Genomic DNA, 13,900 nt, shown 5'->3' on the forward strand with positions numbered 1-13,900 from the left:
TCGTCAAGCGTCTTAAAGAAACCCTGTGGCAATGAAATGGGTAAGAACTGAAAACGATACTGGAGTCTTGGCATCACTTTCATTTTGATAGAGTTAACTCTACCCATCAGTGTTGTGGGCAGAGTCCTCCATCTATCAAGGTCTTCCTCAATCTTCTGGAGCAAAGGGAGATAATTAAGTTTGTGAAAATTATATAAATGTTTTTCTATTTTTACCCTTACTGCCTTCCTGTGGCCATTTGAATTGACCCCCTGTTGACCCCCCCCCCTGTTGATATTGAGTATAATCTCCATTTGTCAAAGGCATAATTTCACATATTTCACATATCCAGATTTACCTTCTACCCCAAGACCTTCCCATGATCTTTCAGTGTGGTATTGAAATTTTTCATTGTTTGGCTGCCATGATATAATGAGCATTTTGCCGAGTTTAAAATCTTAAACTTTTTGCAATGTTTTCAACTGCTCACCACTTTATCCTTGGTAGCTGGCTGAATTTATGCAGATGTGTGTGAGTGCCTTGAAACCAAACAACTCATTACATTTTTTAAAAATTTTTTTATTTTTCACACTATAAACCATATTGGTCAAGATACATACATTTCCTTCTTAAATATATACAGTGTCATTTTCTCCCCCCCTTCCCTCCTCCCCTCCCTCCCTCCCTCCCTCCCTCACCTCCCCTCCCATTTATTTAAAGTTCAGAATATAAGATACATTAAACCCGTCAAACAAAGTTGTCACTCAGTAAAAATAAACAAGAAATTCCACTGAGTCAGTTCTTTTCATTCTCTTCTCCTGTCATTTTAGGTGTTGATGCTCATTCCGTTGCACTGATCATTAAATGAGGGCCACTTTAGGTTGTTCAGCTTTTTGCTATCAAAATTGTTGGAATAAATGCTATAGGATGCCCAGACTTTATTTGTTCCCATGCAGTTCTTTTGTCAGAGATCATTTTATCTTCAAAAGAAAATGTGGTTTATTTTCTGATAGTTAAAAGCATTTTGTTGTTTGGTTGATGATTTCCATGGCACCCATGAGAATTATTCATTCTAGTCTCGCCCTTCATGTCTCAGATTCTACCATGGAACTCGAGCTTTTTCTCTGTGTCTTTGTGCTTGTACAGAACATTAGGTAAACTCTCTCGTCATTTCCGTATTTGAATATAAACCAAATGGAAGTATTTTGGATATATTAACTTTAACTACTTCATTAATTAAACCACAAATAAAATTGTCAGCAGTATGCTGTCCAATGAAGTGAGAAAGATAACAGTGCTGAGTCAGGTCCTTCACTGAGACAATGTATTTAGTAAAAGTCTTGACTAATTTTTGCTTCCCAGTTTCACTCAGCAACCATCATCAATACTATGTACGAGTTTTCCACATTGTTTCTGTTTGTCTGTGTTCTCTTACAGTTTTCATTTAAACCCATTCTTACTCTCAATCACCATCAATATCCACTCTTCTACTTGTGGTAAAATTGTCTGTGCATTTTGCATGTGAACTAAAGATGCTCATCCATCAAAGCTTCCAATGCAACAAGCTTGTCTGAGAGCTTCCAGGCATGAACCGAAACACCCTCCCTTTTGTGTCCTCCTTCCCATATCCACCTATGACCTCATGCCTGCAGTTCTCCCCCTTCCCCCCCCCCGCCCCCTGGCTTTCCAAACATCATTTTATTCAGACGTCTATTGATCATGCCTTGATGAAGGGCTTAGGCCCGAAACGTCAGTTATGTCACTTTATTATATCAAGTAGGCTGTGTGACCTGCTGTGTGACCTGAAATTTTATTACAGTAGCAGTGTCTGCAGAATTATGTGTTCATTACATGCACTGTTCATTCGTGGTTAACAGCAAAGTCCTTGCTATCTAACTTTGTTTACGTTGATTTTCAATCCCTCTTGCCCTCATCATCAACATGATGTTTGTGGATCACCTCATCGCCTCTGTCGCTATCTGCACCCTTCCTTCTCCCATCAAACACTCCTAACCCTGGATCAATCTACTGCTTACTGCAGTCACGCCTCACCTCTCTACACTGGCTATTCCCCTTTATACACTCAGTCCTGTTACAGGGATTTGACCCAAAATGGTGACCACCTGTTTGCCCCCACAGATCCTGCCTGGCTTACTGAGTTCCTCCAGTAGCTCACTTTTTTTTATTTTTCAGGATTGCAGTCTCTTGTCTTGAGTATTAAAGGTTGAACCTAAATGACCCCTGATCTAGAATCTGATACAAGTGCCAAGATCTGGACTTAAAATAAAACCCCTTGTGCCACATGTCATTTCAGAATATTCAAGATTCCTGGAAGTAACAGGGTGAAGAGAAGCTAATTACAGCCACTCCAAGAAGGAGACAGAGGGCAGCAGTGACTGAGCTGAGTAAAAGTTTATGAAGATTGTGCTCTGATCAATCTGAGCAATTCAGTCAGAGCATGGCTGACAAAAGTTCTGAAGCCATGTTGGTAAGCTGTTAAGAACATTTTTATCTCAAACTCTCAAGCTGTATTGTTAAATTCTTAGATCTTCCTTTGTCTGTGTAATTTTGTGTAGACGTTGCTGCTATGGTTCTACTCTTTATGGTCTGTTTTTCATGTGACAGAAAGAAGTGCAATAACTGCCTGAGAGCATTGCTGTGACAAAGAGTTTGTGCAATCTGTGTCGTGTTCCTCCACAAACGCATCTACCTTCTCAACCCCAGAAAATAGTGCCTTTGGGTCTGGAGGTTTTCCAATGGTCCATTTGGGTAATCTGTGGAATCGCTTATAGCGCGGGTGTCTGCGGACCCCAAACATTGATTTTAGGAGCCAGGCTAACAGTGGTGAACAGCCACAAACTCAAAAATGGACTCTTTTGACTCATTTACAAGATGTGAATGTTAATATGAGGAGTTTAAAGTCTTATTGTAGGGTTTGAGTCACAGTATTCTGTTTTCCTGCTTTCTGAATCATGACATGTATTAATCTGTTCTGCGACTCAGCTGTAACACGGTATGAAATCTTGGACCCCAACTACTGCATTTTATCGAGGTTTTACTATATATCATGGTGCTGATGTGACTTGAGAAGTTGGGGCTTTCCCTTCCAGATTGCTCAGTTTTAGAAATGATAGGTAGAAGGTAGACTGTTTCTGGTGTAATGTTGGGACCTACTAATGGCTCTTTCTGTTGTGTCTGCAGCCCACAATGAGCACACACAATCTCATTTGTCCCAAAAATAAGGTTTTAATTGAGTCTGAGGTCTGAGATAAAACTTGGTGGTGTGTCACTTGGATTCTGCTGTTCAGCAGAGAAGCTCATTAAAACACCACCTTTGCTTTGTCCATATCAGTGACAGGGATCTTCCTAATGGCCAACCATTTCAATTCGGTGCCCCACTCCTATGCTGATGTGTTTGTCCATGCTCTGGATTCCTCTCACATCCAAAGACATTAGATTGTTTGGGTGATTAATCCCTGTAAAATGCCCCTGGTGTGTTTGTGAGGTAGTAGAATTTGTGGAGAGTTAATGAGAATATGGGGAGAATAAAAATGTGATTAATCCCAGTTAATTGGCTGTGCAGTGTCCTGGTTAAAGAAGCCGTTTTTGCTGTTCCCACTGAGCCACGTTTAACCGGGACACTACCCACTTTCGCACTGCTCACAAGTCATCCCCAGGGATTGGGGAGTCTACCTTCAACAATAGTCCTGGGCTTCAACTTGTCCTTTTTCTCACTGGTTTAATCTGCACGCCGGCACCAGCTGACCCAGGGATGTGAGAAGGGGTCGAGGCTGTCAATCCCACACAAGATTATGTGTGATTTGACGCTGGAATGCCGATTGATTCACTTTTCCATTGGACCCTTAACCAGTAAATTGGTTGTCAATTCCTGGGTTGCAGTGGAAAAGGGGCTAATGAGAATGAGTGGCTGAAGGGGAACATGGACTTAATGGGGTGAAATGCCAGTTCATGTGATTCGATCTCTCCCTTTCTAAAATTTGGCAGCTTGGCTTTCAAATGTGACAGCCATTTTTGTCTGACTTGGGTGTGTCAATCCTTGTATGGTGACAGAGATCACTTTCTGAAAGATTTGAACCCCAAGGAAAATGTGTAGAACATGGTGACTGCAAGCTCAGGGTAACTGGTCCAAACAAAGGAAAAATGCACCTTACTATTGATGCATTTCACAACATTTTGGAGAAGCCCAAGGAAAATGTGTAGAACATGGTGACTGCAAGCTCAGGGGATCTGGCCCAAACAAAGGAAAAATGCACCTTACTAATGATGCATTTCACAACATTTTGGAATGCACCGTGCAAATACCTTTGATTTTATTTGTCTACTAATTTTATTGAGATTTCTTCTCTGATGCTTTGCATTTATTTTCTTTACGTTTTGGATTTTCTTTGAACCCGCTGACAGAAAATGTTTGTAAAGTTGAAGTTAATTTTATTTTAATGCAAGTTATCTAAAAGCAATCAAGGTTTTTGAACATGGTTCTGTTGACCAGTGTGTCTGCCTGCCAGGCCCTCAAGACAACAAACTCGGGACTGTGCACATTCTTCCCTTTTTGATTGGTGCATTGCTAGGGGAGGCCACTCTGGGCATTGAGCCCACACACAACAAAAATCATTAAAAATTGCACATTCTGGTTTCTTCACATTTGGTCTAAAGTGTAAACATCTAAAAGGGAAATTGATCTTTGGGCTTTGATGCTCATTTGTCCCAGAGACCATTAGAAACAGTTTATCTCTCAACAGTCAGCACCCTTTTGAACTCGCCGTAGGCGTTGTCGACAATATAATTCTCACTACAGTAACTAGTATCTTCCTGAAAAAGGGCTTAGGTCTGAAATGTCGACGATCCTTTGTTTTCTCCGGATGCTACGTGACCTGCTGAGTTTCGGCAGCACTTCTGTGCCCGAATCAGCAATGTTCCCCTTCAACTACAGTAACCTTTACCATTTTTACCTTACCCAGGGCTAGGTTAAAGGAATTGTTTAACTCCTTCAACCTGCATGGCATGAAGGCTCTTGGATATTCAGCCCTGGGAGAGCAATGTTATGAATACAGAAAATGCTTGAAATACTCAGAGATGGTCAGGCAGCATTTCTATATTGAGAAACTGCAACTGTTTCAGGTCTATAAGTTTCATCGTGACATCAGTTCTAATGACTGGTCAACAGAATGAAATATTGACTCAGAGATGCTGTGTGACCTGCTGAGTGTTTCCAGCACTTTCTTATTCTCAGATCTCTTGCTTTTCAATTACTGAGAGATTTGAATCTTGATTTGCATCCTCAACATTCATTGGAGCGACTTCATCCCTAACATCGAAGTACTCAAGATGGCAGAGGCCGACAGCATCGAATCCACGCTGCTGAAGATCCAACTGCGCTGGGTAGGTCACGTCGCCAGAATGGAGGACCATCGCCTTCCCAAGATCGTGTTATATGGCGAGCTCTCCACTGGCCACCTTGACAGAGGTGCACCAAAGAAGAGGTACAAGGACTGCCTAAAGAAATCTCTTGGTGCCTGCCACATTGACCACCGCCAGTGGGCTGATCTCGCCTCCAACCGTGCATCTTGGCGCCTCACAGTTCGGCGGGCAGCAACCTCCTTTGAAGAAGACCGCAGAGTCCACCTCACTGACAAAAGACAAAGGAGGAAAAACCCAACACCCAACCCCAACCCACCAATTTTCCCCTGCATCCGCTGCAACCGTGTCTGCCTGTCCCGCATCGGACTTGTCAGCCACAAACGAGCCTGCAGCTGACGTGGACATTACCCCTCCATAAATCTTCGTCCGCGAAGCCAAGCCAAAGAAGAACATAAAAAAGACTTTCAGGAGCCAGTGATGAGTCATTCAATCTCTTGCCTAGCAACAGTAGTTATAGGGCTGCTTATTCAAGTATTCAAGCATTTACCTGTTTTTTCACATTACGAACAAAGGGCCCAGGCCCAAAACTTCCACTGTCTTTTACTTCTGATGGATGCTGTGGACCTCCAGCACTTCTGTGACCCCAGCATCTGCAGAGCTTCTTGTTTCTCTCCATTTATAAGACTGGCCATTTAATTTTCTGATCAAATTGGCATTCTACTCATTGTGTCTGTCCTTTGGTAAGCGTTACACTGCCATCACTCTCCCCCAAAATGCAAACACAACTTTCCACCTGAATTGTTTTTTGCTCATCTTCTTGTGTTCCTCCTCATCCATCGTTCTCCTTTCACCCACCTATCCCCTTTCTTTATTTTAACTTAGACATACAGCACGGTAACAGGCCATTTCGGCCCATGAGTCTATGCCACCAATTTTACACCTAATTAACCTATGCTCCTCATACATTTCACTCAACCTATAATCACAATGAACCTACAGCCCCCATATCTTTCCCTCAACCTTTAGTCACAGCTTGCAAATATCTTGTTATGACTGATAATCCTGTGTGTGCTTCTCCTACCTGTTTGGAAATAAACAGCTTAGATAATGGCTCATGAGTTGAAGCATGCCTCGTACACTAAGAAATTGACTTATTTCAGGTTGAAAGCAGCACGAAAGAAAACTCATCCATGAAATTCAATTTTCACACCTTCCTGAAGCCTGTTCTAAATTATTGTTTGTTTTGGGGCAGAAAACAGGAGAATTTGTATTTTATAGGCAATCTACATAAATTCTACATAAAGTCACATTACCCTCTTAGATGAACTATCAATGTTCCCCAGAGGCTGGTCAATGGTATGTTTTATCAAAATGAAGCAGGAAATGGTAAACAATGTCCTATTCTTCTCTGGCTCTCCCTTAAAACAATGAGGTGTAATGTATCTCAGAATTAGCTGCTGTACTGCAGAAGCTATTTTGAAAACTGCTGTTGAACCTTGGTAATTGGGACCTGAGTGTGTATTTCAGTTTAGGTCTGCTGATGGTAGCAGTTTGTCCTCCAAAAATGGGTTTCTTGATTCAAATATATTTGTTTTGATCATGTAAGGAGGAAATGATTGAAGGTATGGACAAAGCAAACCCATCACTGATGAGCATTCCTCTCAATCACCAGGCTTTACAGAATATGAAGTTTAATTGAAGCACTCCCATTGTTTGAGAACAATGCAGACAAAGGCAGGACTCTGTGAACCAATCGCTTACTGAAGTATGGGTAGTACAATTTGCTTTAGAAAATACCAGACCTCATCTCTGAGAATACAGATCATTTATCTCAACAGCTTGGTCATTAAAGAAACTCCGGTCCTTGCAGAGAGTTTTTCATTTTTGCTTTTAATTATACTTTTGGCTGTACTATAGTCCATGGTATGGAGGAGGCTTCGCTGGTAGTCTCTGCAAACTTCCTTCAGATTCTCTCTACTATTCTCTACCTACTTTCTATGCAAGTTAGGCAACTTCTCCAGGCCCTCTCCCTTGCGGGAATGCCCACAAAAATGTATTGATGAAACCTCTGGATTTCTCCCTCTTCTACATCTTGCTGTGTGGCAGTTTCACACTCTCTTTGAATGCTGCTTTTCATTTCATTCTGTTTTGGTGCTGATGGTCAGCTCTGTTCTTGTATAAAATCATTGCAAACAAGGTAGAGTTCTCAGTGATTCCTTGCTGATTTATTGAGAGTTTCAAAGTTCTTGTTAGGACTATGCCTATCACTTCAACAGGAGGAGAATCCAGGCCATTTAGCAAAGAAAAACTTTCCTTCCAGATGAAGATCCACTTCTTGAGTGGTTGACTTCTATAGAATTGCTACCTCTGCAACATAATTCACTCATTATTTTGAGTCATAGTTGTACACTATAGAAACAGGCCCTTCAGCCCATTGTGTCTATGCCAACCATCTTGCCCATTATTGCTGAAGAAAATTGTAATGGGTGACTGGGAAATGGCAGTCTTCACTGTGGAAGACATTTGCAGTGTACCAGACTTTCTACCCTGAGTGCAGTCACGATCACACAAGAGAAGTGTGATTCAGCTTGGGAAGCTGAATGGCCTTGTAATAGAACTGATTTAACATAGCTTACAGACAAGTAAAGAATAAACTCACTTGTTTCTTTCAGCATTGTAGATTTTCTTTTTATTATTGACTAGACACAACACAACATTGCATTCTTCATCTCCCCAAACATCACCCAGCTAAACTTATCTGACCTTCTCACTTGCTCACTGCCACACAGGTGATCCTGACACCCTGACTCTCCTCCTCCTAACAAAGCTAAGTATACAAGTGCATTTGTCTCCCAAATCAGATGGAATGCACTCTCAGGTTCTGAATGAAATAACTATAGAAATTGTGGAGGCATTGGTAATGATGTTCCAAGAATCAACAGATTCTGGCATTTTTAAAATTTTTAAAATTTCGGCCCACGATTCCATGCTTCCCAATTTACACCCAATTAACTTACAACACCCGGTATGTTTTGAATGGTGAAAGGAAACACGAATGCCTGGGGAAAACCCATGCAGACACAGGGAAAATCTATGGGATTTGAACCCTGGTCTTGATTGCTGGCACTGTGAAGGCATTGCACTAACCACTACACTAATCATGCGACACAGTTGTGGAGGACTAGAAAATTGCAAAAGGGAGTAGCAGAAAGGAACTTATAAACCTGTTAGCCTAACATTGATGGTTGGAATGTTTTTGGAATTGATTGTCAAGGATGAGGTTATTGGAGTACATGGAGATGTAAAATGAGCCAAAGTCAGAAAAGTTCCTTAAGGGAATATCTTGCCTGACAAACTGATTGCAATTTTTTCAGGAGGCCACAAGCATGATAGACAAAGGACATGCAGAGGATGTTGTATATTTGGATTTTCACCTTGACGAGGGGCTGCACATGAGGCTGCTTAACAAGATGAGACCCCATGAAATTACAGGAAAGATACTAACATGGGTAGAGTATTGGCAGATCAGCAGGAGACAGAATAACCGGGTCCTATTTTGGTTAGCCATCAGTTACCAGTGATGTTCTGCAAGGTCACTGCCTTAGGTCACTTCATTTTGCATAGTATGTTCATATTTGGATTATGGAATAAATGGCTTTGTGGCAAAGCTTGCAGATGATACAAAGATAGGTGGAGGGGCAGGTGGTGAGGAGGAAATGGAGAGGCTGCAGAGAGATGGATAATTTAGGAGAACGGGCAAATTAAATATAATGTTGGAAAGAGTAAGGTCATGCACTTTGGTTGAAGGAATTAAAGGGCAGACAAAACATAGGAAGTAGGAACAGGAGTAGGCCAAAAATAGCCCATCGAGCCAATAAGATCAGTAAGATATTGGCTGATCTAATTTATGACCTAACTCCACCTACATGCCTTCTCCCCATATCCCCTAATTCCTCTATCATGCAAAAATGTATCTAACCGAATTTTAAATATATCTAATGAAGCAGCCTCATCCACTTCCCTGGATAGAGAATTGCAAACATTCTCTACTCTCTGGGAACAACTATTTTTCCTCATCTCTGTCCTAAATCTACTCCCCCGAATCTTGAGACTGTGTCCTCTCGTTTTAGTTTCCCCTGCCAGCTCAAAAAACCTTCCTACATCTATCCTATCCATCCCCTTCATAATCCTATATCTTCTCTCATTCTTCTGAACTCGAGCGAATACAATCCTAGACGATTTAATCTTTCATCATAAGTCAACCCCTTCTTCCCAGGGATCAACCTAGTAAACCTCCTCTAGACCATCTCCAAAGCCAGTATATCCTTCCTCAAATATGGAGACCAGAACTGGACACAGTACTCCAGGTGCGGTCTCACCAGATAGAGGTATATAAAGTAAAGAACATAGATACAGAAGATTGCCAGAATGTTTCCAATGTTTAGTGTGAGATGAAGGAGGGGTACATTTTCACACAAAAAGTAGGTTGTATCTGGGATGAGATGTCAGAGGTAACAGTGAAGACAGGAAGATTATTCACATTTAGGCGTCTCCTGGATTTCAGATTTATTGTCAGAGTACATACATGACATAACATAACAGAAAATACAAAATTCGGGGGAGCAAAGGGAGTTGGGAGTCCTCGTGCAGGATACCCTGAAAGCTAACCTTCAGGTTGAGTCGGTGGTGAAGAAGGTGATCCCAATGCTGACATTCATATTTAGTTGGACAGGATACAAGAGCAGGGATGTGATGTTGAAGTTTTATAAGGCAATGGTTGGGCTTCACTTGGAGCGCTGGGTACAATATTTTCCTCCTTATTTCCTCCTTATGGCATTGGAGAGGGTTCAGAGAAAATTCACAAAAATTATTCTTGGAATTAAGATATTATTTTATAAGGAATGTTTCATGGCTCTTGGACTGTACACCTTGGAGTTCAGAAGAGTGGGGGTGGTGGGGGGAACCTCAGAAGCATTTTGAATGTTGATTGGACTGGACAGAGTAGGTGTGGCAATGTTGTTTTCCATGGTATGGGAATGTAGGACAAGAGGGCACAACTTCAGGATTGTAAGTCAGAGAGAGGTGAAATTCTGTAATTTGATTCCATGGGTGGCTGTGGAAGTCAAAGTCATTGGGTGTATTTAAGGCAGAGATTGTAAGGTATTTGAATAGTCAGAAGGTCACAAGATAAAGAAACAGAAGTAGGCCATTTGGCCCATCGAGTCCACTCCGCAAGCTATCAAAGGTTGTGGGGGGAAAGCAGGGAGTGGGGCTGAGTGGGAGGATGGGTCAGTTTGTGATGGAATGGCAGTGCAGACTTGATGAGCTGAATGGACTATTTTTGCTCCAAAATCTGATGCTGTACTAATCCCATTTTCCTGCATCAATTCCATATCCCTCCAAAGGCTTATTCATTCAAGTACTTGTGTACAGCGAGTACAGTTTTTGTTTGCTCTTCCAAGAAATGGTAATTCTGCCTTGCCAGCAGGAAAAAAATAATCTCAGAGATAAATGTTATGTCATGTATGTACTGTGACAATAAATCTGAAATCCAGATGACGCCTAAATGTTGATAGTCTTCCTCTCTTCACTGTTACCTCTGACATCTCATCCCAGATACAACCTACTTTTTGTGTGAAAATGTAGCCCTCAGTTCTCCTTTAAATCTCCTCCATCTCACACTAAACCAATGGTTTAACATTGGAAACATTCTGGCAATCTTCTGTATCTATGTTCTTTACTTTAATTACCTCTATCTTGTCTGCCCTCAGCATCCTTTGATCCAGGGTAAACCATTCCAGCCAATCTAATCTTGAGTTACATGGAGAGATTAGATAGGCTGGAACTGTTTTCCTGGAGCAAAGGAGGCTGAGGGGGTGACAAGACAGGTATATAAAATAACAAGAGGCAGAGATAGGGTAGATAGCCAGAATGTTTTCAATTGTTAAAGCGTTGGTTTCATGTGAAAGAAAGGTGATTTAAGGGAGATCTGAGGGGCACATTTCTACCCTATCTAATCTCTCCACATAACTTGAGTCTTGCAATCCAGGCCACATGCTTGTGAATCTTTTCTGCATACTGTCTAGCTTAATCCTATCTCTTGTAGAGACTAGGACAGTAAATAATACAGCCTCAACAACAATGTGCACAACAAACAATGGCTGGAGGATATCAGCAGGTCGAGCAGCATCAGTGAGAGAAAAATGAATGGCCAACGTTTAGGGTCAGGGCTGTTTATTAAGCCTGAAATGTGGATGATTCTTTTCCTCTCTCTGGTGATACTTGACCTCCTGAGATTGTTTGTTGCTCCAGATTCCACCTGCAGTCCCCTGATCCTTGTTTGGAAGTCTGATTCAAGAATAATGACATTCATCTTCCATATGAGAATATAGAATTTTACACATCCTTTCACCACATCCCTTTCCTTTCAACCACCCATCTATCCTAGGTTGAGATTGTTTCTAACTCGACCAACTAAACCCTGGCATTGATTCCACACCTCTGATCTCAATATAATAAATGCTCTCAGCCTTCTGATCAAAATCTTTTGTATTTAAGATAGATTGTTAGCAGGAATGGTCTTTAAATTTTAAATATCTTATAAAAGAACAAAGCTTTTGCTAATGATTACAAAGTTCTAGCCCACCATGATTTCTTTAGTAGAATATTATTAGACAATTTCAATGAGAGACATGGGGCTGAATCAGGCCAAACACTAAATGGGATATTTTCTGTGGAAAACACTGCCTCTTTAATCTTTGGGTAGCCACACTGTAGTAGGAACAAGATACGTTTGGAAATAAATGATACCTAGGATCCCAGCTGGGAAGTTAAAATTTCCCTGGGTAATTTTTACCATATTGCAGCTTTGAAATGACCACTGGAAATGTAAACAGTATAACGTTTAACAGTCATAACAAACTAAAAAAAAATTTGGGCATAGAATGTCACCTGCAAGATCAGCATTTATTTCCATCTCCAATTTCTCTTGGGTGTATGGCAGTGAGCCACGATGAATCATTGCAGTCTTTCTCGGAGACTGTTCCCTGTGCATGATTGGGAAAGGAGCCCCCAGGATTTGGACCCAGTTGTTGTGAAGGGAATGTAATATATTTCCAAGTTGGGATGTTTTGTAATTTAATAGGTGGTGGCCCTGTGTGCTTCTAGGTGGCAGAGTTCATATGCTAAGAGATCTTGATTAGTTTTTGCATTGCTTTTTGTAGTTTATTGTTGCCATGGTGCAGAGAATGTACTCATCATTTGTGGATAGAGGTGCCAATTAAGTGGGCTTGGATGTTACAAGAACTCTTTAGTGTTGGAGCGAGCCTCATGTCGCAGATGAAGGAGTGTTCTATCATATGCCTAAACCTGTCGCTTGAAGCTGGTGGAAGGGCTTTATAAAAAGAAGAGATGGGTCACTCAGCATGGAATCCACTGTTTGTGATTTGATTTTGTAGCCACACAGTATTTTGATTGTTTCGGTTAATTTTTCTGGTCAAAGCTGAGACCAAATGGATGTGATTTATGGATAATTCAGGATGTGATGATGTCATGCATTTGAGTGACTATATTTAATTGACCATTTACCATTTCCCTTACCTGTGTGAACATGACCAATACAGAATTGGGGGGGGGGGGTCCATTTTCATCCTGGAACTTACCTGCCAAGGTAGGTAGTATCAGAGGCGATGCGTTTTGCATTGGCTCCAGTGTAAAAGGTTTACCCGCCTTCCCGGGATGCCGTTGCTGTAATGCTGCAGGTCGTGACTCCTTTTGCTCCTTTTGATGCGGTTCCCTATGTAAAAAATCGCACTGAACTAGGTTTTCTTGGTGCAGTGTGAATGCTCTGATCCGACCCGACCCAGCTTTGAACACGGATCATTGACAAGCCAATTTACTGGGATCTCAGATACATTCCCTCATATTGGAGATGATCACTGCATGGAGTCAGAGCATTGAAATGGGTCCTTTGGCCCACCATGCCCATCAAGTATCTACGCTGACTCTATTTGGCAATAAGGCAGTTATTTTAATTATCAAAAAAATTTAGTTTTTTTAACACTGGAATAGCCTTGCTGAGAGAGTTCTTTCCACTGTTTAGTGCATGATTATATAAAAGGGAATACATTTTATTCGTACATGCTTGTTAAACTTTTACAGTGTTCTGGGCACATTTAAGTGCTTGAGGAGACAGTATCTCATGGCTAGATGGCCTTGGTGAGATTTCTACCTCTCTCTCGCTCATCAGCCGTTGGCAAGATTTTTAAGACTAATAAAAATCAAACAAACAGCCTTCTTAAGGTAGAGCAATACATCTGTCTGACATTTTTGGCAGTGTATTTTTGAAAATCATGCCAAAACAAACTAATTTGAAGAATAGAGAGTTCATTTAATCTTATTAATTAAAAACATTATTTTAATGAAACCTGGTTTGATGCTGGACCTCCTTTTGATTTTGATTAGTTTTGCTTGTGCATGAGTTAGAATGAAGTCAAATCTGGAATTGTAAGCGCAGTTTTAGGCTGGTATGTTAGCAGTGTGG

The 13,900-nt window shown here is 41.2% G+C and overlaps 1 protein-coding gene across 6 annotated transcripts in view; it reads left to right on the top strand.

The window, feature by feature from the left end:
• Nucleotides 1-13,900, top strand: part of slc6a9 (solute carrier family 6 member 9) — a 292,380-nt gene that overhangs the window by 26,922 nt on the left and 251,558 nt on the right. For all 6 annotated transcript variants that reach the window (XM_069938845.1, XM_069938844.1, XM_069938843.1 and 3 more), the window contains one exon: nt 2,294-2,467. Coding sequence is in view for 1 of the 6 variants with exons in the window: in XM_069938848.1 (XP_069794949.1) it covers nt 2,438-2,467 (30 nt within the window). In the remaining 5 variants the exon portion in view is untranslated. The remainder of the gene's footprint in view (nt 1-2,293; nt 2,468-13,900) is intronic.

This window comes from Narcine bancroftii, chromosome 5 (genome assembly GCF_036971445.1).
Source record: "Narcine bancroftii isolate sNarBan1 chromosome 5, sNarBan1.hap1, whole genome shotgun sequence".
Classification (NCBI taxonomy): Eukaryota; Metazoa; Chordata; class Chondrichthyes; order Torpediniformes; family Narcinidae; genus Narcine; species Narcine bancroftii.